Source organism: Melospiza melodia, chromosome 8, assembly GCF_035770615.1.
Source record: "Melospiza melodia melodia isolate bMelMel2 chromosome 8, bMelMel2.pri, whole genome shotgun sequence".
NCBI classification, from domain to species: domain Eukaryota; kingdom Metazoa; phylum Chordata; class Aves; order Passeriformes; family Passerellidae; genus Melospiza; species Melospiza melodia.
This window is the reverse complement of record NC_086201.1, coordinates 8,981,214-9,008,319: the sequence shown is the minus strand read 5'-3', so window position 1 is coordinate 9,008,319 and position 27,106 is coordinate 8,981,214. Positions and strand designations below refer to the sequence as shown.

At 49.8% G+C, this 27,106-nt stretch overlaps 1 protein-coding gene across 1 annotated transcript; it reads right to left on the bottom strand.

Annotated features, from left to right (window-relative positions):
• Positions 1 to 78: 78 nt before the first annotated feature.
• Positions 79 to 27,106, bottom strand: STEAP3 (STEAP3 metalloreductase). The gene is made up of 5 exons (XM_063161649.1): positions 26,963 to 27,106; positions 11,849 to 12,335; positions 10,857 to 11,384; positions 9,166 to 9,330; positions 79 to 3,412 (listed from the first exon to the last, which is right to left on the bottom strand). Exons 2-5 carry the CDS (start codon positions 12,332 to 12,334, stop codon positions 3,122 to 3,124), a joined length of 1,470 nt encoding a protein of 489 aa, XP_063017719.1. The 5' UTR covers position 12,335; positions 26,963 to 27,106; the 3' UTR covers positions 79 to 3,121.

The following is a 27,106-nucleotide window of genomic DNA, read 5'->3' as shown; positions in this document are numbered from 1 at the left end:
AATCACACTACTACTGCCATTAAAGTAATGGTTTTGTTTGGGGAGAGGCAGGAAAAAAGACTCACACAAGCTCTGATATAATTATGCAGATCTGTTCAGAATATCTTTATATAACTACAGAGGCCAGAGATTAAAACTGGCCTCACTCTTACAGCTCTTCATTTGGTTCTTACATATCCCAGAGGCACATAGTAGGCAGTACAGAAAATAAAAATACAAAGATTTTTACATTCAAGCTAAATATTCTGCAATAAGATACATATATTTATGTGTGTGTGTGTACATATATACAGAGAGAAAAACTTCAAGTACAAAACCAGTTAAATGGTGAATTTTAAGCTAATCTCACTGAATGTCCTATGCACATCAAAAATACTTAGGGAAAAGATAACTGAAAAATCCCTTACTTTCATTTCCAGCATTCCAGAATCAGAAGAAATGACTCAAACTGTTGTGTGCCATGTTTTCAGGACCAGATGCATACAGAGGGCACGATGTGAAATGCTATTCAGTGTCTTTAAGGATTGGTTTTGGTTTCCAAAAGGGATGGTGGCTGGCCAGTCTGTTGGCACAGGCATTACCTGGAGACCCTTGTCCAGCTTTGTTCTTTAGATGCTGTAGAGCTGCAATAGCTGTGGGGATTTTGAGCTGGCTTGTCTGTCCCTTTGGGCTTGTGTCCATCTGAAAAGCACCATGCTGACTCACTGACTGCCCCTCTGCTCTTGGGAACTGTCCCTTTGCCATGGGAAAGGGTTTGTAGGCATGGAAGTCTTGTAAACAAAGCGAGGGTGCAAACCTTCTGCTGGGCAGAAAGGTGAGTCTTTAACCTTGCAGTGACTCAAAATAAACCATTCTTTTCCCCTTGAAAACAATGCCTGCCAGCCTGTGTAATGCTCTTTTTCTGCCTCCTGATCTTTTTTGGCCACCAGAAAGTAGTCTTGCCTGACCTAAAGATGTGAAAAGAAACCTAGATGGGGGCAAAAAGGCATTGAAATACACCATAAACTGTGTAAACCGATGCTTTTATGTTGTCTTTGCCTGATGATGAAATGGAAAAGATGACTAAAAAACCAGGCTTGCTCAATCCAGTCTTCCCTCAAGGATGAGTTAAATTAGAGTGGGTTGACTTATATTCAGGTGAAACTGTCTCAATTCCATGTGGAAACTTATCACCTAACCAGAAATAAATATTGTTGGGTCATCAGTCTGCTTGAAGAGTGATTTGGTCAGGTGCCAATCTGGGCTAAGTTCTGGATGGGGGAACCTAACAAACTCAGCTTGCTGAGGGGGACAGTGGTAAAGAATGGTACTTTCACCATATTGTCCAAGCCCCATGAAGACAACAACAAAAAAGTCACCTTATTATGAAATCTGAGCTTTCCCCTCAGAAGCAGCACTTGGAGATTTTACTGTAAGTGTTAGGCAAGAACAAACAGTCAATATCATCACTGGCCACATGAGCAATATCTGGAGAATATTACTCACTGCAGTTGCTTGAGGCTAAACAGGGAATTCTTATGAGCCTCTGTCTGTGTAGAACTCTTCCAGGTTATGGGAGCAATGTTGGCTTGCAGAAGGGTTTATGTGCCCCAAAGCTGATAATTCCCCCTGCCCTTTTGGGGGGAACAAGTACTTCCCTGTCCCACAAGCTCTATCTCATTTTGGTGCTGACAGCTCTTGTTTCTCAAAGCAACACTGAACACTGAGTGTCTTTTCCTTAACTGTAGGAAAATGAGGCCATTCCAGGCATGTCCTTGTACCTGACCTTACTGAGGTAGTCTTCTTGTGTCATCCCAATTGCTTGCTTCTAAATGAGCTTTAGTGAATGGCTGTCCATTCACTGCTTGGTGATTTGCATGTCCAATACCTAAAAAATTATTCTGATAAAGAGTAAGAACTTCATAGAAAGCAACAGGTGAAACATGAAATTAGGACAGAAATCTTTGCCCTGTGCCCTGTCCACAGTGGGTGTGAAGTCAGAAGAGCATTTCACACCTGCTTTGTATGAAAGGGACTTTTTAAGGTGTAAGGCAATGAAGGACTGTGCCCAAATGTACAACATGTTTTCATCTTGTGGTCAAGACTTGATGATCCCTTTGCAGGACTGTTCAAAGATCTTATTATTGCTACTGAAACCAGTGGGTTTAGAACTGCTGTTTTGTTTGCTTAAATGGGAATGTTCAGATGACAGCCATTTCTAAAAGCTTCACCCTATTATTTGATGTAAGGCCAGCTGGAAGGCCTTGGTTTTCTGCATGTAATTTTGTGAAGCAGCAGGCCTTTCCAATAATTATCCTCGCTCTATTTCAATCAAATACTGCTTGAAACTTTGGCTCAGTGTAACAGAGAACATGCAGCAGTAGCTGTCCTCTCAGAGGCAGCACTGCAGACCAGACGTCTGGAATTGGGGATGCCTTTCTCTCAAATGCTTTTATACTCCTGGAAAAGGTGCTTTATTTCCTCAGCTTATAAACATGCATCAGGCACTGCTTCCAGGAGCAGAAGTGCTGTCTGTATCTGAGAGAACAGGGATACTGGGCTTGCTGTCAGATTTGATGATTTTAGTAAAATCTGCTGTCACAGTAACATGAATATAGCTGTACTGACTTGTCCACAGAGTTCATTGAGGAGAACAAAACTAGAGGCAATTGATCTTTCTAAACCTCACTGCCCTGATTGATCCATACACTCAAGAGGCAGGGTATTTTTGCTGTCATAAACTCCAGAAAATCTGTGCAACCTTGTATTAAAAAATAAAGGCATTGAAATTTATGAGAGCAGCTAGGAAAGCAACTGAGAAATACTGGTTTGGGGAGCTGCCAGGTAGCACCTCCAGTGACTGATCTGACTAAGAGAGTCCATCAGTTTCCATGTATATTAGTGCTGCTAGCTTGGCTCTCACAGTCACTTTTAAGGCAATAATTGTCCTAGCAAATCAGCAATATAATTTAACTGCAACTGTCTAACCTAAGTTTGATGGCCATCCATTTTCTAAAGTCAACAAATTTTATTCTTTTATCAACAATACCATTATACCAAAACATACATATATTTAAGAAAAAGAAACACCTTTGAACCTAGAAATGTTGATAGTGCTTTGAAATCCTGAAAGCTGGGGCTGTTAGACATTACTGGAGGTCTCCCCACTCGAGAATTCCCCCGTTGCACTGGGCAGCACAAATTTGACGTATCTGCCCTTCTCCCAGCCCCTCCTGATCCTCAGAAGTCTGTGCTGGATGCAGGGCAAACTGAAGATGACTCTGGCTATGATCACAGTGCATGGGACCAGCAGGGTGAGGGTGTAGGTTGGGGGCAGGTAGAATTTGTACTGGTTCTCATCGAAGGCCCTCGACCAGCCGTACGTGAGCGTGTGCAGGGTGCTGATCACCAAGGCAAGAAATCCAAGGGAGGACTGAAAGGAAAAGAAACACACACCAGTTAGCAGAGTGCCTTGTGCCTGGCTGTCTCCCTGTATTTCTGACATCATTTTCTAAGTGTACATGACAGAGAGGGAGCAATGGGTATTCCTGTGTTTCAATAAAACATGGCTGGAACCCTTTCCTGGGGAGTGTGCCAGACTGGGCTTTTCTTTGTCTAATCAGAGGTTAGGTGTGACATTGGAAGCTCAGCAGGAATTTCCCAGAAGGTGCTGCCAGCTCAGCAGAGAAGAGGGCTTCTGCACCCTGTGAAGCAGCAGCCCCCAGCCCCAGCTGGGCAGGGGGGCACAGGCAGCTCCCAAGGGCTCCTCCTGAGCTGCAGCTGCCAGCTCTGCCCTGCCCTGCCCTGCCAGCTCTGCCCTGCCAGCCCTGCCCTGCCAGCTCTGCCCTGCCAGTCCCTGGCTGGCTGAGCCAGTCCCTTCTGACCAGCAGCATGAAGCAGCAGTGATGTGGCTCTGGACCACAGCTGGCACTGCTGGAAGTGGGTGATGCCACAGCTCCACACAGAGCAGACATCTTCAGGTGAGTGGTGTCACCTACAGGAAAATGAGATTGTGCACAAGTGCTCTGCTCTGAGGTGAGCACCAGCCCTCAAGGCTTTCCTCCTCTGTCTTAGAGATCTGTGTTGGTTCAAAGGCTGTGAAGAGCCCTTTATCCACTCAGTGAGGCAGCAAGAACACAGCCCCTGTTCTACAGGCAAGAACTTCCCCCATTTTCAGCTGAGATCATGCTCCCAAGCACCCACAGGGACAACTCCTCCTCCTCCTGAGTAATTCCAGCTCCCTCTGAGGGTTGCTCTCAAAGACAGGTTTTAAACTCTTTCCCTCACTGAGGGCTTCCTGCCAGCATCAGAGGTGGTGGCTCCTGAGCCTGCCAGCTCCCACTGCCTGCTGGCACTCAGCAGCCCTGGGCACTCGCTGTGTTCTCCTCTGTGCAGGCCTTTGCTGCTGTATTTTCAGGGAAAAGTGCAGGTGGAGCATCTTGCTCTGCTGTCCTACTTTGAATGCTTGGTCTATCTAAGCCTGAAATAACAAATTTCAAGATGCCTAGAGAGGGAAAATTTTGCTAATTTTAGTTAGTCCCTAACTTAGGGAAGAAAGCCTTTCAAAGCCAAAATATCTGTCTTGGTGCAGAGATCAGCAAGAAACCCAGTCTTCCTGAAGATATGTCCAGGAAAGAGGACATGGCAGGGAAATAAGGAACCAGGGCAAGATGGGAGGAAGGATTCATCATCTTTTGAAAAATCAGTTTCACCCAAAGAACTACTCAAATCATAGATTCCCCTTCTATTTTTGATTACTGAGAAACAATTAAAAAACCCAGACAACTTTAAAAAATGTAGCACGTTATTACCAAAAAAACCAAACCAAGACTCCTCTAAACTTCAGAGCTAATATTTTAAGCAGCTGAGGGGACTGGGCAAGGGAGGGAAGGAGAGCTCTAAAATGTGCTACCAGATCTAGGTACTTCACTTTTACAGTATCTATCTGGCAGTCATGTGGGTGTCACTGAGTGCTGCCAAGGCAGGGTAGGACTCCTCTCTGTGTTACAGCTGAGCATTTCTCAAGGTCATGCCAGGAAGAGGGAACAGAGCTGGGATCTGAGCCTTAGTCCTGTGTGCAAGCCCACACTCACCCTTTCTTTCACGTCCTTCTTACCAGAAGCTGTGTCCATGTCCTAAGCCAAAGTGGTAACAAGCAGCAAACCCAACAGGGTCAAGACTAATTGCATTTGGAAAATTAAGGAGGAGTTTGCTGAAATATGCTGTGGTCCCAGTTGAACCTAACAGCAGGACCTGACCCACAGATCATCCATCATTTATAGTTCAAGATTCTCTCCAACAGGCAAAAATCCCCAGGGTGGCAAAAGGTTTGAAGTACCAGATCAGGACTCACCTGGCAAAGCAGGGCAGGGAAAAGGGGACAGAGGGAACCCAAGAGCAGAAGCTTTCTGCCCTGGGCAGGGGGTGCATCCAGTCAGCCCAAGCAGGGCTCTGTGCATGGCAGAGATGTCAGAGCTGGAGATAATTACCCTGTGCCTCTACAGTTTCTCTTTAAACAGCTGCAGGTACTGGGGGAGAGCAGGAAAGGAAATTGATAGGACAAAAGGTGACAAACCATCACAGGCACTCTGTGACTGACGCAGCTTTGTGTGTGTGGATGGTGGGGATGAAACAAAAAGGCTAACTGGCTACAAACACATGGCAACAAACACATGGCTAAGGTGCTGTGGCTGCAGCAGGGCTGGCAGCTCCTCTGGCAGCAGCAATGGGCTGATCCACATTCAGCACAGATGAGGAGCTGCCTGGGGTGAGCACAGGGGCTCCCAGTGCTGATGCACGGCTGAAGGCACGGCTGCACCCCCCAGACAGCAGGATACAGCAGGTCTGTAAGTGCACAGAACCCAAAGCTTTGCTGATTGCAGCCTGGCTCAGTGTTTACAGCTCAATATACACTCAGGGCAGCACAATGCAGAGCCTGCTGAGCAGCCCAGGGGGCTGATTTGCCAAAGTGCTCAGCCCTGATACCACTCTTGAGCTCTCACTGATCCTCTATGCAGTTCCTGGCTACGAAATCTTTCTGGGTTTTGTTTTCAACGGTGGCAGAGGCTTTTTTTGTACTGTCACAACATGGGGAGTGTGGGGCCAGCAGCCCTGTAGGGTGTTAAAGCTCTCTGAAAGGTCCTGTATGAAGGCAGTATCTTCCTGATGCAGGTTTTGCATGTATTTTCTATTCTGCATTAACTCTTCCACCTCTGCCACTGCCTTGGTGCCTGCAGGCTCCCTGTAACACCTCAGCAAAGGTGATCCAGCCACCTGTGGCTCATTTAGAAATGCTTGGGCAGCACTGAAAGCAGAGAGCCCCTTCCTGACCCAGATAAGCTTCACACTTGTGCAGCCATCAGTACTATGGAATTATCAGCTCAATGGAGCAGCTCTGGCCCCTCACACTGCCTCAACAGGAGGGTTAGAAAAGGTCTGATTACAGATTCTTTACATCTTATGCTACATGAACTATGAAAGAAACCAGGTCAATTCAACCTTCAAATTCCAGGAGGGCTCCTCAGGATAGGAAGGTAAAGGCAATCATACACATTTTTACTTCTCAGGCAATTAGAGTTGATTTGTAAATCACTGGGGAATGTTAAAAATGTCTCCTATAAGCTGAATTACATACAAATCATTCCTGTTAGCCAGTGTTTCAATCCTGTACATTTTCTGTTAAAACTGGACACACAGGGGAACTGTGTATCCAATTTAACTATATTTAATTGAAATTTGAGTATGTACAAGAGCTACTGTGAAAATTAACCTTTTTTCCTATAACTCTGGCAACAATACAAATGGGATTTCTGACCTGTCAGGCAACAGATGTGTATTTTAATACTGTGGCAGTATATGCCACTAATACAGGTGTACACACTGGCTGCTGGAAAATGTCAGACTTGGGAAGCTCTGGGTAAGGAGGGGACTAAAGTGACTCCTGAATTTGCCTCACATGTGGCTTTTGGTACAGCATCTCTCAAACACCATCCAGTTCAACTGAGATGGGAACAAACTGCTGCATTTTCTGGAAGGCATCTGGCTGGGGCATCTGCATTTCACCTCTTTTATGCTGCAGAAGTGCTAGAAATCCCAAATATTTGAGAAAGCAGCCTCATGCTTCACCCCTTGTATTTGCACAGTGCCACTGTGCATTAATTCAGGGAGGCTCACTCTGAGCTATGTGAATACAACCTCAGGAGCCTGGAAGCAGTAGCTGTAGCTGCTCCTTTAATTTCCTCAAGAAAGGCACCACCAACTTATTGAGGAGTAAATAATTTAAAAGATCCTAATTAAAAAAAAGTAATATGGAAGCTAACATGCCAGGAGATCTGTAACCTGCTCTTTTTACATGGTATTTCCACAAAGAGGCACAATACCAGCTATGTCTCTCCTGCCTGTGATCAGCTGGGAGCTCGTGTCACACTGTCACGCTTCATTCCATGCAGACAGAAATAGGTGTGAGTATCTTTCCATGAACTAAGCCAGCCAGTTCCCATGTGGGACAGCCAAGAGCTATTTTGGAACTGACCATCATGAATTTGTCTGGTCCCAGTGCTGACATTGCCTTGGAAAGGCTGGGAAGGGGTCCCAAAGGGCAGATGGGACAGTGGTGTTACACGCACGACCTGCCACGACAATGTTTGTGTTACATGACACAAGGCCAGCACCCTCCAGGAGAGCTGCCAGGCTGCCTGGGGAGCCAAAGAAAAATGCAGGGGGGTTCAGAGCCTCCTTCCAGGCTGCAAGGAGATACTTCCCTTCGTTTGGGATTCCTGGTGTGAGATGTGCAAGTCAGGACTGATTTATCCGGTGTCCCAGCAGCTGCAGCCCTCCCCTGAGACACAGTGGTGAGAATTAATATGCTCCCATTGTCCAGTCTGAAACAGAGGTTTAGAGCCAGTCTCCCTTCTCCTCGAGGGATATCTCTTGGGGTCAAGCTCTCCTGGTGCAGCTTTTCTACTCAGTGTAAATAATTGCTGGCTAGCCCACAGCAAGAGGGGAAAGAAGACAAACTGGATTGCTCGTGTGGTGATCGGGGCACTCGTGGGAGAAGCAGGGGAGCAGACTTCAAACTCCTGCTCTAATGAATATTGAATTATTTATATACCCCTGAAGAGCTTCAGCAGAGCTTAACAGAGGCTGGATGATAGATATTCACCTCTGCATCCCTGAGCCCTGCCCTCCCCTTTGGAAGGGTTAGGTGGTGCAAAGGGAGGCTCCACAGGGGAGATGCAGGGGAAGGGAGTCCTGGGGGGGCTCACACACCTTGGGGGCCACAGGGGTTACAAAGCCTGCTGCATGCTAAGCAGCCCTGCTGCAGGAGGCACAAGTGAAAAGGAATTTTAGGGCTCTGGGGTATGACTGTGGCACAGTGAGTGGAATCTGGCCTCAAAATCAGCTTTAATGTGCAGGGGATACTTGAAAGGTTCATTCTCTGCTATCTCCATTAATGAGCCCTAAGCCTGGCTCCAAATGCATCCCTGAAAAAGCTGCAGCCAGTGAATACTGTGTCTGTGAAAATCCCAGGGGGCAGACTCAGGTCACCAAGGGAATTTGGCCCTTGGGAGCTTGGCCATCACTGCAAGTGGAGGAAGGTTCTTAAACCACTGGGGAAAAACTAAAGTTTTCTGCAGGTTTTAGAATCAGTCATGGCCTTTTCATTGAAATCACACCCAGTTCTCTGTGCTGTGTGGGCTCTGGCAGGTTACAGACCACTCTAAGCCTTTTTGAACTTGTATATTGAACACCTGGGTGCATGCAAGCTCTGCCAAACCTGTCCTTCCCCTGCACTGTCCTCCCAGGCTCTCTCCTCTTGAGCAGCTCACTCTCTCTGAACAGCAAGGGCAGATCTGTGTGCTGTAGCCAGCTGTGCTCACAGTGAGTTCCTGCCTGCCCTCCACAGCCTCCCTTGTCCTGAGAAAAGCACCTTCCTAGACAGGACAAGCCCTGTGTGAGAGCAGCACAGCCCCAGGACACACCACAGCCCTCCGCCCCTCTCCTGCTCTGGGTCTCACCCCCTGGATGAGGGATCTGTGGCTCTGGGGTGCAGGGGGAGGCTTTGCTGCTGACTCCAATGCACAGCTGCCCTGCTGGGAAAGCAGGTCAAGCCCTGCCCTGTCTGTGTGAGGGCCTGACTCTGATTCTGCAGAATCACCCTCTGGCATCAGCAAATATCAACTTTACCTGAATGAAACTGAATTCCCTCCAGTTGAGAGAGTTTGCGATGGATGGAAGTGAAGTGATGGCAAGTAACGACAGCAAGCCCAGGGCAATTATTCCAACAGAGACATAAATCTCCATCCTCCAGACTTCCTCCTCTACCCAGACTGTCATCTTCTTCTCCATAGCCTGGCATGACAATGAAGGTTTGTTAAAATGGGGCACTTAGGGTCAGAGGAACTGAGTTTTATCTGTTCTGGTTTTGGAAGCAGGTTTCCTGGATGAGCACTGGATCCTGTTCATACCTCCAGCACCATTTGCCTGTTTGGGAGATGTGGAAATGCTCTCTTATCCCAAAGCCATTCGGGCAAAGCTATACCTGATTTGAAGCCTGCTGGGAAGAACTGCTGAATGCTCTCAGCTCCCATGCCTGTAACCACAGCAGCAAGCCCCAAAGTCACATTTGGAAAGATAATTACAATGAGAACTCAGTTTCAAGCCATGAAAACAAATACAGATGCTTGAATATGCAGTAGTCTCCTAATAACCTTTGTTTTAAGTGCATTTAGGGGGGAAATTGTTCATGCTAATGGAAGGGAAGATGGGTTTTATACTGCATGGCAAAGAGGAACATTTAGAACCGTCCTCTTTAGCCATTAAATGGGTTTAATTTACTAAACAAAGATGTTGCTAGAAAACAGGAGGTAGAGGGGAAATGAACACAGGATGCTTGCCTGAGATTAATGTGCAACTGTGGCACTTGAGAAGAACCTGCTCAAGGCTGGAGCTGAGAGGCTGGGAATGGTGTTTGATGGATGCTCTGAAGAGCCACTGCTGCCCAAACCAGCCATCCTTCTCCCCTCTGCCCCCAACAGCTCCTTCCCTCCTTTTTGGGACAAATATTTGGAATCACTCAGCCAAATACCCCAGCACAGAAAGCAGAGGGGTTGTGGGGTAATCCCTTGATCACATTTCCCCTCAGCTGCACAAAGCCTGTGCCATCCCAGGAGGGAGCAGTGAGGAGCAGAGGCAAGCCAGGGGCAGGAAAGAGCAAATCCCATCTTCCCATGGTACAACAGAGCTGGCTGACCTGCCTGAAGGCAGCAATCTCACACTGGATAAACACTGCTGAGAGTGTCCATAAAGCAATAAAGTCCTTTTCCATTTCCTTGTTCTTATATAACTGGCTCTTCACCACCATTTTGTTAAACTCCTGCAGGCACAGGGTGATGAGGACACACAACCCTCTCTGGGATATGACTTGGTTACTCCAGCAGGCACAATTATGAACATCAGTGTGAACAAACAGGGATCTCCCAAGATTTTGGGAGCTGAAGGGAACTCTACTCCTCCTACCATTGGATTTCCCCTTGCCTAGCATTTTTCCTGCCTCAGAGACACCAGTGCCAGGCAAGGCTGGTTTCAAAGTCAGTGTTTCTGGGGAGCAGTGGCATGGGGTGTTGACCCTAGCCCTGGCTAACAATGCAGAGGGAGCTGTGTATCGAGGGAGATGGCAGCTCCTCAGCACAGACAGGCGAGTGCTCAGTCTGTGCCATGCGGCTGACCTGTGGGGCAAGCACTCCCAGAGAGCTTTTTCCCACTACCCCACACCTCTGGAAAATGAATGAAAAACGCAAGATATTCGGCCCACCACCCAAGATGTGCATGAGTTCAGCAGATCCCTGCAGGTGCTACCTGAGGGGCACCCCCGTTACCTGCTTGACAGCTGTCTCGATTAACAGGTAACGGTGGGAGCGGCGCATGGGCAGGCACAGGCTGTACACGGCGTGCAGGGCGGCACAGAAGAAGCTGAGGAGACCAATCTGCTTCCTGTGCTGCAGCCACTGGTCCAGCCAATCTGGGAAACGCCTGTACTTGGTGCCGTAGTAGAGCTGGGAGCAGGCTGCCAGCACCCCGGGCAGGTAGACCAGGGACAGCATGACGTAGGAGACGCACGGCAGCGTGGTGTTGACCACCTCGATGGGGATCTTGTACAGCTTGTTCTTCTGCTCCCTGATGTACGGGTGGATGACCTGTCGGATCAGGTTGTAGGTGAAGAAGCAAAGAAAAAGCCCCAGAGCCAAAAAGATGGGGATTTTCCAGGCTGGCAGGAGGCGCAGGGGAATGTTCTCGATCTCACAGGCTGATGACATGCAGCCCATGTCCACGGGGGTGAATCCCATGACCTGAGCAATTTCTGCTATGGTGCGCTTGGCTTCTTGGTTATTTGAGCAGATCAGAACCTGCAATGAACAGAAATACACACATGGGGCAAAGAAATCAGGCTGCTGGGATCGAGTGCATCCAGAGGGATTCTGTGTCACAGGGAGCCTATGTTACTCCACTGAGCATCATAATTCCTGGCAGGCTTTTTGACAGGGATTTACCATGGCTGCCAAAGACCTCTCTCCTGGACAGGTTTCCTTTCATGCATGTACTGCCAGTTTGTCTCACTGGCTCTGTTTAGATAAACAGAAAACTGAATAATACTTTTCACTCAGGCAGATGCTCCAAGGACTACACAGTGTGAACTGAGTGAAGGTATTTAATTTCTGAACAAAGAAATGCAGAAGCTAAGGGGTGATCTCTGGATGCCCAGCCAGCACTCAAGACTCCTTCTCCTGGAGCCTAAGGCCATTTGCTGATGCTGCCAGAGCTGAGCTGCTGAAACAGCTGGGATTTATCCCTTGCTGGAAGAAAACAATACCTGCTTATTTCCATCCCTGGCACCCGACTGCAGCGTCCACGCAGAAACCACATTAAAGGCCTTTACCACGGTGCAGGCCGGGAACAGGGAGGCCAAGTACTCGGCGTTGGATTCCTTGTGATGGTTGATCTCCGTGTTGTTGCTGACATCCACCAGGATCTTGCCCACCAGCACATCAGCCAGGTCACAGAGCGTGGAGTAATGCTCCCTGAAAACGGCCACGAAGATGATGTCGGCCTTCTTCGCGGCCTCGGCCTGGAAGGTGACCTCTGCTGCAGCAGGGAACAGGCTGGCTTTGCGCTTGGGGTTGCGGCTGCCCACCACCACCCTGAATCCGGAGCGCACCAGGCGCACGGCCAAGGAGCGCGCGAAGTCCCCGCTGCCCAGCACGCCCACCGTGCGCCCGGCCGGCGCCGCCGGGGGGCTGCGCTCGCCCGCCGCGCCCCCCTGGCCCAGCAGAGGCTTGGCCATGTCTCCTCTGGACATCCTGGAAGGAAAAACAAGGAGAAACGCAAATTCAACGTGGAGCTCTTGCAGAGACCCAGACCATGTCTGGGGTCACGGGGAAAAATGTCACTTAGGCTGCTCAAAGGTGGTTTTGGTCCCAGGATCTATTTGTCAAACCCATCAGGAAATGTGCAGTAATGCACAGGCACCACTGGAGGGGCACAAAACACCAGGCTGGGTTAGAGGGTGAAGCTTTTATGGAGTTTTCTCAGAGATGTGTGGTCCAACACCTGCTGGATGCACTCATTCATCCTCTGCTGTCCTTCATGCTGGCATCTCACACTGCAAAGCCAGGCCAACACTGACAGTAATCAGGACCAGAAACTCTGAGATTCCCATGGAGCTACCAGATACCTCCTAAAGAAGGGGTCCATGAAGATCCCCGAGACTACATCTGGAAAAGCTGGAGGGGTGCTTCTGATTTGCCAGAGCAGAATCAAGGCAGAAAGTCAAACTGAAATGAAAGTGTCCTAAAAGTGGTAAATGAAGAGAGTTTCAGCCCTTGCCTGTCTCAATATTTGGGTCTGGCAAGCACTGTTTGCTTCAGCTCTTTAATGAGTAATGAGAACTTACTCATGACATTTAAAAAATATATTAAAACATGATGGGATTTGCTCATGAAAGATCTTGATGAGCTTTACAAACATTAATGAATTTTGCCCTGTAACAGATTAGATATTGAGGGCAAGGAGAGGTTTTAAGCAGATCAATGAATTCACAGGCAGCACAGCAGCTGAACCTGAAGGTCAGAAGAAACTTGGGCAGGGAACTGCCAGACTGCTCATGGGCTGTGTCAGGGGCTCAAATGTGCCTCCCAACTTAAGGAACAGCAAATTTACCCTGAAAATTCCTGAGGGTGAGATTTTAAGAGGGCTCAGAAGGCAGCCCATGGAACTTCCACACAAGGACATCTGGCTTTTGTATTGGCACACTGCTAGAGAGCATAATAAAGACTGTAATTTACAGACTTGTGATATACTGGGAATGGAGAAAATTGGTTTTGGTGGAGTGCAGTCTTGCCTTGTAGCTGGTCAAGTTCTTTCAAAGTGAAGGTGACCATTTGGATGGGGTGACCTAGTCCTTGGCACAGGTGTGTTTTTCATAGGCTTTTGGAAATGTCCTTCACCCAAGACTCTTCTGGGATTGGCACAGCAGTGGTGCAAAGGGGAAGGGCACTTCTGCATGAATAGTTACCAATGGGAAACAAAGGGTGAGAAGAAATAAATTATTTTCATAATGGGAATAGGTTGCCAAGGGATTTCCCTGAGGATTTATGCTGTTCAACATGCTCATAAGTGATTTGGGAAAGGGAGTGAATATTGACAAGATGGAACTCGTGCATAGTGATCACAGAATCACATAATGGTTCAGGCTGGAAGGGACTTAAACATCATCTACTTCCAACCCCTTGCCATGGGCAGGGACACCTTCTACTCGAGCAGGCTGCTCAAAGCCCCATCCAGCCTGGTCCTGAACACCTCCCAGGATGGGGCATCCACCAGACCTCTTTGCAACCTGTTCCCATGCTTCACCACCCTTATACTAAATATTTTCTTCCTAATATCTACTCAAAATCATTTAGGACAGTCAATCTTTCTTGTGAAGAATCTGCAAAAGGATCTCCCCAATCAAAGTGCCTGAGCACCAAAGTTCACTACAGACACTAGAGAGACATGGCAAGAGCTGCCTGTGGGCATAAGCTCCCCATACCATATATATACTTTAAAGAGCTGTAAATTTGTTAAACTGTTCAGAAAAATTATCAAAGGGTCACATTACTATGAAAACACCAACTTGGTGGTCCCTGGCAGACAAACATCAAGCACAGACAAGTTACTGGAGGAGACCTCTCACACAGCAGCCAGGACCTCAATCCTGCTTCTCACTGAAAACCTGCAAAACACCTTCAGCAGATGGACTTTGAAACTCAAATTCACTCTCCTGGGTATAAACTATCATGGTTTCAGTGACAATGCTGTTTCTATGGCAGAGGCCTGTCTGCTCTCCTTGCCCCTCACCAAGCACTACCTTATCCCAGAGACCCAAAAATGCTCATGGAAGAAGTGCCAGCATGGGAAAATAAGTGCCAAAGAAGTGCATGGTGACTTCTTCCCCTTCAAAACACGTCCACTGTATAAATACAGAGATCAAACAGCCCACTGCAGTTCTGCTTACTCCATTGAAAAAAAAGGGGGGGAGGAGGGGAATAACCATAGAAAAGGGCCACAGGGATGACTTTCAGATCTCTGTCTGCAAAGATACTGCTTTTTTTTTTTTTTCCTGGTCCCTTATCTGAAGCTTTATCACACACACACTGCTTTACTTTTTAGAAACCTTGCTTCACCTTAATGTATTCATGTCCAGAACTATTTTTTCTAGGGCCAACACTATTGTTCAGAATAATTATCTTGCTCACCCATACCCCCCTTCTCTTTTCCACCACCTGTGCACACAAAATATTACCCCAAAATAAAGAAACACATCTCTGGCTCACAGCCATGGGGGGAGAAATTAGCATTCAGGGTGACAAAGTGATTGTTACCCACAGACTCATTTCATAATCAATTTAAGGCACCTCAAAAGTTCTCTCTGTGGTCCCACTGGGATGTAAATGTTGCTGCAAGCAATTTTTCTTATACTGTGTTTCCTCTGTCCTGCAGCTGCCACTGAACATGTAGAGAGATGTTGGCAATGTTTGGAGATAAACATCTTTGCTGTCTCCAGTTATTTTGATTAAAAGGGATGACAGCATTAAACAGCCTTTGAAGTCAGCAGGAGAGTTACAAAGTAAGAAGACTCAAAACGTTTTCTGTGAATTTTGGTGTGATTATTTCAGTCATGCTCTGGCTGGTGGGGCTTTGGAGCAGCACTCATCCCTGCTGCCAGCAGCTGGCTGCTGCCTGTGGGTTGCATTGCTGTCATTGCCATGCACTGAAATCCTCCTGAGGAAGGAGGGGAACATCCCTCTTTCACCATTAACACATTTCACTGAGACAAACACTGTGGTCTCTGCCTAGCAGATGCCTGGCAATGGACTGTCTGATTAGGCAACAGCTTTTCTTCACTTCTGTATCTCTGGGGAGCACACAGACCCCCCCTCCTGCCACCACCCTGACTTACCGTGACCACACTGCTTTTTCTGCACCTATGGACAGGTCACCTGCTTGAAACTCTCCCTTCCAAAGCTAATTCACCACAGCAAGGCCAACCCATCCAGAGTGGGTGCACAGCACCATGGCCAGGATGCTGCAGAGGAGGCCAGGAGTGAATATCATGGTGCTTAGACATCTTTAGCACCTCCAGACTTAGATAAACCCCATTTATTGATCTTCCTTGTCAAGCAAAGTGCATCCCTGCTGAGTTATAGCACATGCAATTCAAGAGATCAGTTCCTTACCAGGGAAGCTACAAGATGATTTAAAGCACAGCCCAGTGGGGATAAACAAGCTCCAGTTCTAACTGGGCAGCAGTTCCTTAACTAAAATACTGAACACAATGTACAGCTGCCCTTCAGTTCAGCTGCTAATGACACCCTTACATCAGTGCTGTGTCCACTGCAGCACACTTGCTCCCATGTGCAGTTCAACTGCAGGGCAATGGCAGTGATAGGCAGTGAGCAAGATGTATTTCTTTATTTTGGGGTAATATTTTGACTCTGCTGGGCACTCTACAAGAACTGTCCAGAAGGCAACTTCTGCCCCAAGGAGTGGGACCAGACAGACAGCAGCTGCATGAAACAAAGCAGTCAAATCTCTGTTGCCCAGGCAGAGGAAGGGAGGGAGGGGTTCTCACAGAAGAAACACAGGGATAATGCTACATATTTTGCACCTGAGGCTTGGCAGAGGCTGTTAGCTTAGGCTCAGTGCCAGGCAAACAAGGTTTTTCTGCCTCTCTGCCCACACTGAGAGGCCTCACTCAGGTTTTGCAGCAGGACAGCTATCCTGGATGGAGCTGGGCTGCAGGAGCCCACTCAGGTGTCCCTGGGCTCACAGCAGAGTCAATCTGCTGAGCAGATCATCCCCCACAGCCACTGGGGAGCAGGCACACTTATCCTCTTTCAACAGACGCGGGGAAGGAGATACTAACAATGATGGGACTCCAGCAAGTTTGTCTGGGCTGACCCAGATATCTTTCACCATGTCTTTAACAATGAGACCATCTTTTGGGGCCCCTTTCACATCCTCTGGTGCAGGAGGATAGCCTAGCTGGTTCCTGTAATTTGCAGTTCAGAGGTGTTTGAGTTGTACACCCTGAAGAAGGATGGACCTGTGGTGGCAAGGCTTTGCTTCAGTTCTGGACAAAAAAAATCAAGATTCATTTCAATGTCCTGGTATTCAGATTTATCAGATAAAAGACAAGTTAGTTTTACCCTAACTCTAATAAAAAGGCAGTGTTTTAAACATATCAAACTGTGCTGAAGAATATGGCAGCAATCTCATACAGAGCTCCAAAAAAATGTCCTGTCCAGTGAAACCAAACTGGCTCCTATTTGCACAGAAACTCATCTTTGAGCTCAGCCTCACATACTCAGTCTGCACCACCTTGGCTAAAACCACTGCTTTTGTGTCTTCCCCCAAAGTCAGTGTTTGTTTAGACTGACCACAACAGAGTTTCCATAAGCCGTGGATTCAACCCGTGCAGGTCATCAAAGAGTCTGCTCAGTGCTTCAGCTTCTGCTTGGGTGCCACGCGAGATAAAGCACATGATTATTACACACATTCCTTTACGAGCACATGGGTTGAAAAACCAGCAAGGCTCATGAGGAATCAAAGGATGCAGCAGAGCCTTTGGTCAGGTCTCTGCAGAGGAGTGTCACAATTTCTGCACTGGGAAGGTCCCTTCGGGCCCTGCCAGCCATGGCTGGCACCAGCTCGGTCCCACAAACGCACACTCCAGGGACAGGGGTGATCTCTGCCCCCAGGGGACTTCCAGTCTGCATGGAGAGACCTTTGAACCATGAAGCCAAAGCCCTCCAGCCTCTGTTTGCAGAGCATCTCTTGCTGAGTTAACCCTCCAAAAGCCCCAGCTGGAGAGGAGCATTCAGACCTGAAGTGTTCTACTCAGGTCTGGCTCTGAGCAGAAATACTTTTTTTTTTTTTTTTATTTTATTGCTACCACCATTTTATTTCCAGGGAAAATCAAATGTTTAAGTCTCTTTCCCACACACAGAGCATCCCTCCCAGGAGCAAGTGCCATGAACCTGAACCTGTTGGAACTGGAACAGATTTAAGTAATAAAAGAGCTTATCCAAAGCTGCTTTAATCTCAGCTCTGGCGCACATTTCTGGAGAGCTTGCAGTCCTGCCCAGGCTGACTGGAAATGCCTTCCCCAGCTCTGCTCACAAGAGAAAGAGTCAGGGAAACCAAGCCTGCTGCCTTTTTGCTTGTCTCTTTTCTTCTTTCTCCTTCCAAAGCAGAGTTACCTCCCGAATGGCGCAAACCAGGAACTGGCAAAGGATGTAAATAGCCCTTCCAGAAAAGCCATACTGCAAACCCAGCCGGGCTGCCAGCCAGGACATGAGAATGAGGAAATGCTGGGAGCTGGGCTGTCTCCGCTGCTGTCCTTCAGCCCAGGGGCACATGGGACAGGGATGGGGGCTCTGCTCCCTGTACCCCTGCTGCTGGGGTGGGGAGGGGGGACAGGGACCTGCGGCAGGGCAGCTGGTGCGGCCCCGAGCTGGCATCACTGCGTGCTGAGCATGGCACTGAGGGGCAGGGGGACAGACTGCTGTGACCCCAGGCTGCTGTGGGCTCAGGGGCTGCTGTGGGCTCAGGGGCTGCTGTGGGCTCCAGGGACTGCTGTAAGCTCAGGGACTGCTGTGGGCTCAGGGGCTGCTGTGACCCCACACCTGCTGTGGGCTCAGGGGCTGCTCTGGGACACCCAGGGACTGCTGTGGGCTCAGCGACTGTTGTGACCCCACACTTGCTGTGGGCTCAGGGCCTGTTGTAACCCCAGACCTGCTGTGGGCTCGGGGGCTGCTGTGACCCCACATCAGGGACTGCTGTGACCCCACACCTGCTGTGGGCTCAGGGACTGCTGTGACCCCACACATGCTGTGGGACACTCAAGGGCTGCTGTGACCCCACACCTGCAGTGGGCTCCAAGGACTGCGATGACCCCAGGCCTGCTGGGGGGCTCCAGGAGTCGCCACAAGTCCCCCTGCAATTGTTCTCCACCCCAATGCACTTTGCATTCACAGGTCCTCATCCCTCCTCCTGCCCCAGGGCAGCTTTATCTGATTACCTCATTATCGGGTATTTATCTGCTAAAACCACTTCCATAAGCTCCTGCAGAGCCCCACTTTCTCTCCTCTTTATCTCTCAATCCAGTTAACCTTATCCCTTCCTCTTTTACCCCCAAAGGACATGGCAAATGATTTGCCTTCTCCTCTGCAGACAGACACATTCCGTATTTGGAGAACAGGTTCCACATCTTCCTTCGGTTTTTCCTGCACAAGTGAAACCCAACTCTTTCATCAGAGCTGTTATTTACCGAATGTCCAACAACTCAGCCTCTATTCCTCGCTCTCATTTTTCCTGGAGGATGCCCAGAACTGCATTTTCCAACTGAGCCCCTAAAAGGCACCACCTGGAGCAGAGGCGCTGCTTCCCCAATGCACCATTTCTCTTTATCCATCCCAAGAGGACTGTTTGCTTTTGCACAACTGTGTGTCCCTGTGAACCCATGGGGCACAGTGTCCCTGTCCTCTGGCTCCTGTGACCACTGCCTGGCTGGTCGCTCACCTGGTGTCCAGGAGGTCAGTCAGTCCTACCACACAGGACAGAACGTGTGCTCTGTTTTTTTTTAAACCAGCTCTCCAGCTTGTCACAATCTTCAATTCTTAGTCTCTCCTCTAAAATGTTTCCAGTCCCCCCTAGCTCAGTGTCACCTACAAATTCAGTATCTGCCTCCCTACTCCATCACACACTAATGAAAACACAGGCTGACAGGCACTGACCCTCCCAACTCCATATACACCCTCTGGTTTATACACTGAAAAAAAAAATTAGGGTGTTGTTTTGGAAAGCCAGCAGTGAAGCCTAAGGCATGTCCATGCCCCTGACCACAAGATGTTCTTCACCAGGACCAAAATTCAAAAATACCTTTCAGAACAGGGGAAAGTAGAGGAGAAAGGGCTAGCAGAATTTCCCACAGGGACAAAAGAACCTTTTTCCCTCACAAGCCCAGACATCCTGGCTACAGTTCTCCTATAGAACTACACCAGCTCGTGATCACTTGGCAGGGACAGCTTCTCTCTCCAAGGATAAACCTTCATTTCAATGCTGAGCAGGAAAACTGCCTATCTATGATAAACAACTGTAAAAAAAAACCTTTGCCCTGGTTTCATAAAAACTATGTACTTTAAAGCAGTTACCAACAGGTCCTGCCATAGAGATCTTCAAACTCTCCCCCAAACTTGCCTCCATTTGCAGTGCCACTTCTCTGCAGCAAAGTCCTTGTCTGAAGAACTTCCTCTGCTCTTCTGCAAGAACATCTTGCTGTCTGTGCCCATGGTGTTGATAGAGTAATGAGAAGCCTGAGAAAGACCTACCCTGTGATAAAACATCATGAAATGGGAATGTGAAAGTCTGGGAAATCCTGAGGTTTCACTGTAAGACTGTGGAAGGCAGAGACCTAAAGCAAGACAGAGTTTGCTAGAGAAGTGCTGATGCTGACACAGCATGCAGGAGCTTATCTGGCTGATGTGACTCTGGATGAGAAGGTTATTTCCTCAGCTTAGCATCTCACAGTTCTTAAGTGACATAAAAGGGTGATTTATAACAACTTTTGGTACTGTACTTAAGTCTTGTATGGCTTGTCTTGCTTTTTTGGGGGGTTTTCATTCTCAAGTTGGCAACTCAGTGACTCACCCATTTCTGAGCCATCCCGTCCCCAAATGTGAGAAGAGCAAGAAAGCAACCCAAAGGTGAAAGCTTCTCAGGTAGATCTAGTAACTCCCTGCAGCCAGACACGATGGGTGGAGGTGCTCCTGCCTAAAATAACCTGGGGCTTCCACCCTTCTCCAGGCCTACAAAGATCAGGCAGGACCTGACTTCAGCAGTCACCACAGGGAGCTGGCAGGCTCCAGCTCCCTCTTCAAAATCTCTTTGTTTCTTTCCAGGAAAAGCATGGAGGAATCGTGCTGAGCATGCAGGGAAATATTTGTATTGGCTGTTTCCGTGCCACAGCGCCTGTCAGAAGGGTCTCCAAGATCAGCACTCTCCTGCCTTTCTGACTTTGCTTCACCCAGTCACTCAGAAGATGCACAGGACCACACGGGGAGAAGATGCCTGGGAGGCAGTGTGGGCTGGAAGGAAGACACAGCCCATGGCAGAGGGCCAGCCCATCTCCTGCTGATCTGTTTTTTCCCCTCCACGGAGCACAGGCATGACACACAGAGCAGAGGTAGCTCTGAGCCAGCCCTGAATAAGCACAGTGGTGAACACAGGAAAGGTAGCCAATGCAGGGCCATGTACTGCCTCTTCTGATTTTCCCAACAGCTCCTGGGAGAGGCAAACACAACTGGCTGACCAGGTTGTTATCTTTGGGGATCCAGATGGGTGGGAGAGAGATGCTCTTTGCTGAAGTCACCTCACTGCCCTGCCTTCCCCTTCCTCTCACACCGTTTGCCTTCAGTCCAGCATCCTGCACAGCAGATCCAGCTTGCTTCACCTTCACCCTGCACTGGCAGGGGTCTTGTCCTGGTCAGGTGAGCCCAGAGAGACAAATACATGCAGTGTGAATAATATGCCTCCCCCCAGGACCCCAATCCTTAGTGAGACCCACCTGTGCTGGACAGGTACAAACAGCATGTATTTCACCACAGTGCCAAGCTGCACTGGCACAGGTTCTGTCCTCTATCTAACCCCTACATAAGAAGGATGTGGACCTGCTGCAGTGAGTCCAAAGAAGGGTCACAGAGATGCTCAGAAGGATGCAGCCCCTCTCCTGTTGAGAGGCTCCAGGCAGGCTGAGAGTGTTGGGGTTGCTCAGCCTGGAGAAGGCACTGGGAAGATCTTAGAGCAACTTCCAGTACATGAAAAGAGCTGGAGAGGGACTTTTTACAAGGACTGTAGTGGTAGGACAATGAGGAATTGTCCTTACAGCGACAGAGGGCAGGTTTATATCAGATATAAGGAGGAAATTCTTCACTATGAGGGTGGTGAGGCACTGGCATAGATTGCCCAGCAACCCTGTGGATGATCCATCCCTGGAAGTGTTCAGGATCAGGTTGGACCAGGTTTAGAGCAACGTGGTCTAATGGAAGGTGCCCCTGACCATGGTGGGAGTTGGAATGAGATGATCTTTGAGGTCCTTTCCAACACAAAGCACTCTGTAGCTCTATGAGCTATTAGTGCTTGCACATGATCAGCAGTTGGTATCAGGCTCCTTCAGTGTTATGGACATGTTATCTACAGACCCTGATTCTTGAAGCTGACATGCCATGGGGAGCTCTTAGGATATTTTTTCCAATGACTACAGGGATGTATTCATACTAAAGGAAATGCATGTGTTGCCACAACCAAGGCTTTAGACTCACTGAAAATCTGAGAACCTGGAAAAAGGATGGGAGGAATTTCTGTGTCAGTACCTTAAATGCCAGGAAAAATTTCAAAATGTTTAGGCCCCAGAGTATGTAAAGACCTTTGGAAATGTGTTGGAAGCTCCCACGTCACTGACATACTTTCAGAAGCTTTTTACTTTCAGTTCAGTGACAGTTCACTTAAACTTAGATGAAGATGGGAAGCTGCTTAATCCACTGTAGGTCTGCATAGGAAACCTATGCAGTACCTAAGCAGTAAATTCAAATTTGAAAATAGCATTTTCTTCCATAACAATGTTGACAAAAGCTAACTCTAATCAGTGACGGTAAACTTACAGATAACAAATTGGTGTGTTTTAATTCCTGGTGCGTGACATTTCTTATCACAGCTGCCACTGCCTTTCCCACCTCTCAAGAGAGCTGGCATGGCTGGCCTACTTCTTCCATCATCGGAAAAAATGTGTTTCCCCAGAATCTAAACCTGCTTCTATTTATGGGTGTGATGTTACAAGGTCATAGTCAAAGCATAGTTCTTAACAATAAAAAGCAAAACAATCCAAAACAAAAATAAAAAGCAAAATAAACAACAAAAAAATTATTATGCTGTCAAAGAGCATGTTTTCCTGGGGTTTGATGTGGTTTTGTTAAACACAGACTTGTAGAGTCATCATAATTTTCTCCTTTACAATCACAGAGGAAATCAAATATGTGCAGTGACTGCGGCATCTTATATTACTGTACATTTGCTTCATAGCAAATGTGATTTTAGAAGAAAACGAAAGCTTGATGCAGTATTTAAATCTTATTAGTCCTGCATCTCCTTAGCCCACAGGAGTATTGATGCTGTAGGCGACAGCCTTCCTCTCCTGCTGTCTCTCAGTTTTGGTTTCTTGCCACAGCAGGCAATTCTCTGTGTTAGTTTTATTTAGAATGCTCTGATTGAAATGATCTGGGGTTCTCTGTACCCCTCTGCCCAGCTCAGGCATTAGGAACACAAACACTGCCCCAAGCTCCCTGGTGTCCATCTGTCATGGGCAGATGTCAACCCTGGACAGGGCCACGGGACAGGGACAGTCCACCCCAGCTTCCATCACCTGTGGGATGCTCCTACTACAAAGTCACTTCTACAATTCCTTCACAGCTCTCATCCCTCTTTACTACATGGATCAAATGCTGAAGTCCCCCTCAAAAAGCATCCAACCTTTGCAGCTTTTACAAGTCCCTACAGCGGTTCAGAAACCCCACAGCCGCTCCCTGCTCGCCTCTGAAGGATCCTGGGCCCTGGCCAAGATTGTCCCCAAGTTTTTTTTTATATCTCAGTGCTGATTTCTCCACGGCTGGAAAGAGCCTCTCATCTCCTCAAAGCGAGCTGAGAATGAAAAGTGAAATCTAAGTGCCAAGTGCTGCTCCCTGAGGAGAACAGCGTGAAGGTTCGTCCGCCCATCCATCCATCCATCCATCCATCCATCCATCCATCCATCCATCCATCCATCCAGCCAGCCAGCCAGCCAGCCAGCCAGCCAGCCAGCCAGCCAGCCATCCCCACTGCGCTCACGAGGACCGCACCACTCGGAACCGGGAACCCGACCCGTTCCGGGGGCTCTGTGCCCGGTTTGTGCCAGGGACAGCGAGTTTCCCGCAGCCGCACGGATGTGTCCAGCAGCCCGGGAAGGACAGCGCTTCCCGCGGGCAGCCCGCACCGCAGGTCCGCGGACCTGCAGCCCCCCGAGCCGTGGGTGACCGCCCGCACCGGGACACCCCGGCCCCGCAGACATCTCCGCCCGGGACCGGCCCCAGCCCCAACACCAGCCCTCGCACCGAGGGGTCCGAGAGCGCCCTGGGACCCTGCCCGAGCCCGGGGCGGAGCGGGCCGCGGGCAGCCCCGCTCCCAGCTCCGCCGCGGGATCCCGGGCGGGACTGCGGCGCAAAGGGGCCGGCACCAGCGCTCGGCGGCGGGGGAGCCCTCGCTAACCCGGGACATTCCCCTCGATAAAGCAACCCCGGCGGCGCCAAGCCGAGCCGAGCCGAGCCGAGCCGAGCCGAGCCTCCCCCGCCCTGCCCGCCCGGCGCGGGCGGTTCGAGCCCCGCTCCGGCTGCTCGCCGCGCTGGCCGTGCCCGAGCCCCGCTGTGCCCGTCCCCCCGCGCTCCTCACCTCAGCGCGGCGGCGGGAGGGCGAGCGGCGCCGTCCGGCAGCGCGGAGCCGAGCCGTGATGTCAGGCCGCGGGCTCCGCCCTCTGCCCATGTGCCCGCCGGGGCCGCGGGCACCGCTCGGCTCCGCTCGGCACAGCCCGGCCCAGCACGGCTCGGCACGGCCCGGCTCGGCACGGCCCGGCTCAGCGCCCAGCCCAGCACAGCCTGCTCAGGGTGAGGGGCCCCCAGCCCCGTCCCCGCAGCGCTGCCCGGCCGTCACTGCCGTGCCCGGGTTAATCACACGCGGGCAGGAGGGCATCGCTGCCGGGGCAGCCGGCCCGCGGTGTCCATTACAGACAGGAGTCGAAGGCAGACCTGAATTCTCTATTTATAAACGCATTTCAGAGCCGGCCGCTGTCTCATTTTAATGGGCGGGTGCGGCTTGTTGCGCCTCTGCCCCTGCTATCAGGGGCCGCGCACTTGTTCTGGAAAGCTGTGCCGGCAGGCGTGGAGCAGATAATGAAAGGTTCTGCGCCCTAAGAGCTGTCCTGCTGCGAACACCCCAACACTGCCGCACGGCCCCGCTCCCATGGAGAGTCTGCAGGCAAAAGCACTGGGGAAAACCCACGGGGACTTGAAAACAAATCCCTCTGGAGCTTTGGTTTGCTCACTCAGTAGAGGAGAGCGGGGAAGGGACCTGAAGGGGTTGTCTCATCCGCCCCAGCCGTGGGGAGCTGATTGCAGTGTGTGTTTGCGGCCCGGGCAGAGGATGTGCAGCCCCTCTGAACCGAGCCTGAAGTGTTTCACTGCCCTTGCAGTCAGGAGGGTTTAATCTTTGCCGACGGCCATCCCCTGTGTGTCCTCCTTGCACATAGGATATATCTTCCTGGGATGAAACAAGCCCCATTTTTTCCCCTCTCCCGGGCAGGCTGTGATTTTAACTATCTCAGCCCATTCTCACTGCTGTCCTGTGCAGATGTTCCCCCTCTCCAGTCTCTGTGCTGCCTGCAAACAAGCCCAGATACCAGCCAGGACTGCCCCAGCTTGCAAGGGCACTCGCCACCTCTTACGTCCATGGGATGGGAGGTACAGAAACCTGCAGATATGGAGAGGCTTCAGCAAAGATGTGGGATTGCTGGGGAAAGTTCCCGTTGGTGACTCCCAGTGACTGGATGCTGGATAAGACAGAGCTCCAGAGGCTCGGGATGCTCAAGCAGCAAACTTTGAGATGCTGTGAGTTCCCTGGGTGCTGGACAATACTGGAGAGGTGTGAAAACCTATTGGCATGGTTACGAGAAGGAGGATCATTGGGATAGCTGTACTTCATCACCCCTCTGCAAAGGCCATCTGTGGCTAAATGCATCTGGTAGAATGAGATTGCTCCTTAGCCCCTTCCTGCCTGTATGGCCCCTGCCTCCTCATGCCTATCATAATGGTGATAATTTATATGCCACGATCAGCTCTTTGTGGAGACTGAAGGACAGAAATAATTGAATTCTCCTGCACCTGCTATATCTTGTTACCTGCTCTCCCACATTATGTAAAGGGCATATTTTGCCTTTAAATTTATTTACAGAATCCATAGTCATTGCCTTGTCTGCCTTGGTTATTGCAATTCATCTTACTGATTCCTCTTTGCTCTCTCAGATCTCTGCACTATGTGGGTCTCCCCCTGTTTCTGTTTCCCTGCATGGGGCAAGGCTGCTGCCAGGGCAGTGTGATCAGTTCCCTGAGTAATGACCAACTGACCAACCCTCTGGAAGTGCTGAAATCTGCTTCTCCTTTTTTTAGATTGCACTTCCTTTTTTGTAAATTAGCAAACTTTTCACTGTAACACCCTCTGCTTTCCCACCTTTATGTCACAGAGAAGAATGAATACCAATTTTATACCTGTTTTCATCTTCTCAAGCCTCTGGCTAGTCCTGTCCACCTGTTTTCTGGATGGTTTGAGTCCTGCACCCCATTTTTTCTGCAGCCATCTCAGTAGGCAGCTAAGGCCTCCCAGCTCCCAGACCCTGACTGGATTTGTTGGTTGCTCAAAAGATTTCCTTGGTATCCATGTTTCTAATGAGAGATCTGATGTGGGCTTGCAAGTTGGCTTAATTTCTCTTCTACCCAGAGAGACCCAATGTGTCAGGATTGTGCTGAACTTAGCCAGTGTTTCTGGGTGTATTTCTGGATTCTTTCCTCTTTTTCCTTGCTGGTCCTGAGCAAGGACTTTTCTCTGTCATCTGGACTGTTCTTCTCCCAGCAATCCTCTTTTCCTGGCCCATCACTCGCTGGTCAGAGCTGCAGCTCTCTGGCAGCACCATCTGTGTCCCTGTGCCCAGCTGGCTGTGTCCTGCTGTCCCCTTAGCCCTGATGCCACCTGCACCTTCTGTCCTTCCCCTCCATGGGGACAGGGAGTTGCCTTGGATCTGCTCAGGGCTGGGGCTGCCAGGCTCTCCCAGTGCCCGTGTGCTGGCACAGCATGGCACCGGTGAGCAGACGAACCTCGACAGCTTCTGGCTGCCCAGCCAGGGAGCCATGGGGAGTCCCCACCTCCCGCACTGTTTTGGGGGGCTGGAGCCATCCAAGGGGACAGTGTGGAGGGGTGCACAGGCCAGCTCAGCTGCTGCCCCACACCCAAGCAATAAGGGGGTGACCCAAGGTTTTACTGCAGTAAGACACAAAGGCAGTGGTCCCTGAGCCTCCCTCCTGTGCCCCTTGTGCCCTGCCAGCTCCTTTGGGTTCATCATGTGCCAGCCCAAGGGCTGCTGTGCACCCGGAGGCCACAGGGATGCAGCAGTGCTGGGCAGCAGCGGCTGCACCTGAGCAGGTGCTGTGACAAAAGCAGAGTTTGGGGACACCACCTCACCTGCCACTCGCAATGTCATAGCCAGGGAATGGCTCAGCCTCCCCCTGAAATCCAGAAGCAAAAATGGCAAACTTACCACTGGAAAACCAGACCTATTTGGTGGGGCAGTCAGTACACGTGGCCCCTCCTCTGGCTGTCCCAAAGCTGTGGTTTGGGCTGGAATCTGCTGTCCTGGTACCGTTTGGGTTGGGAAATTGGGTTATCGGCACAACAGGGTTCT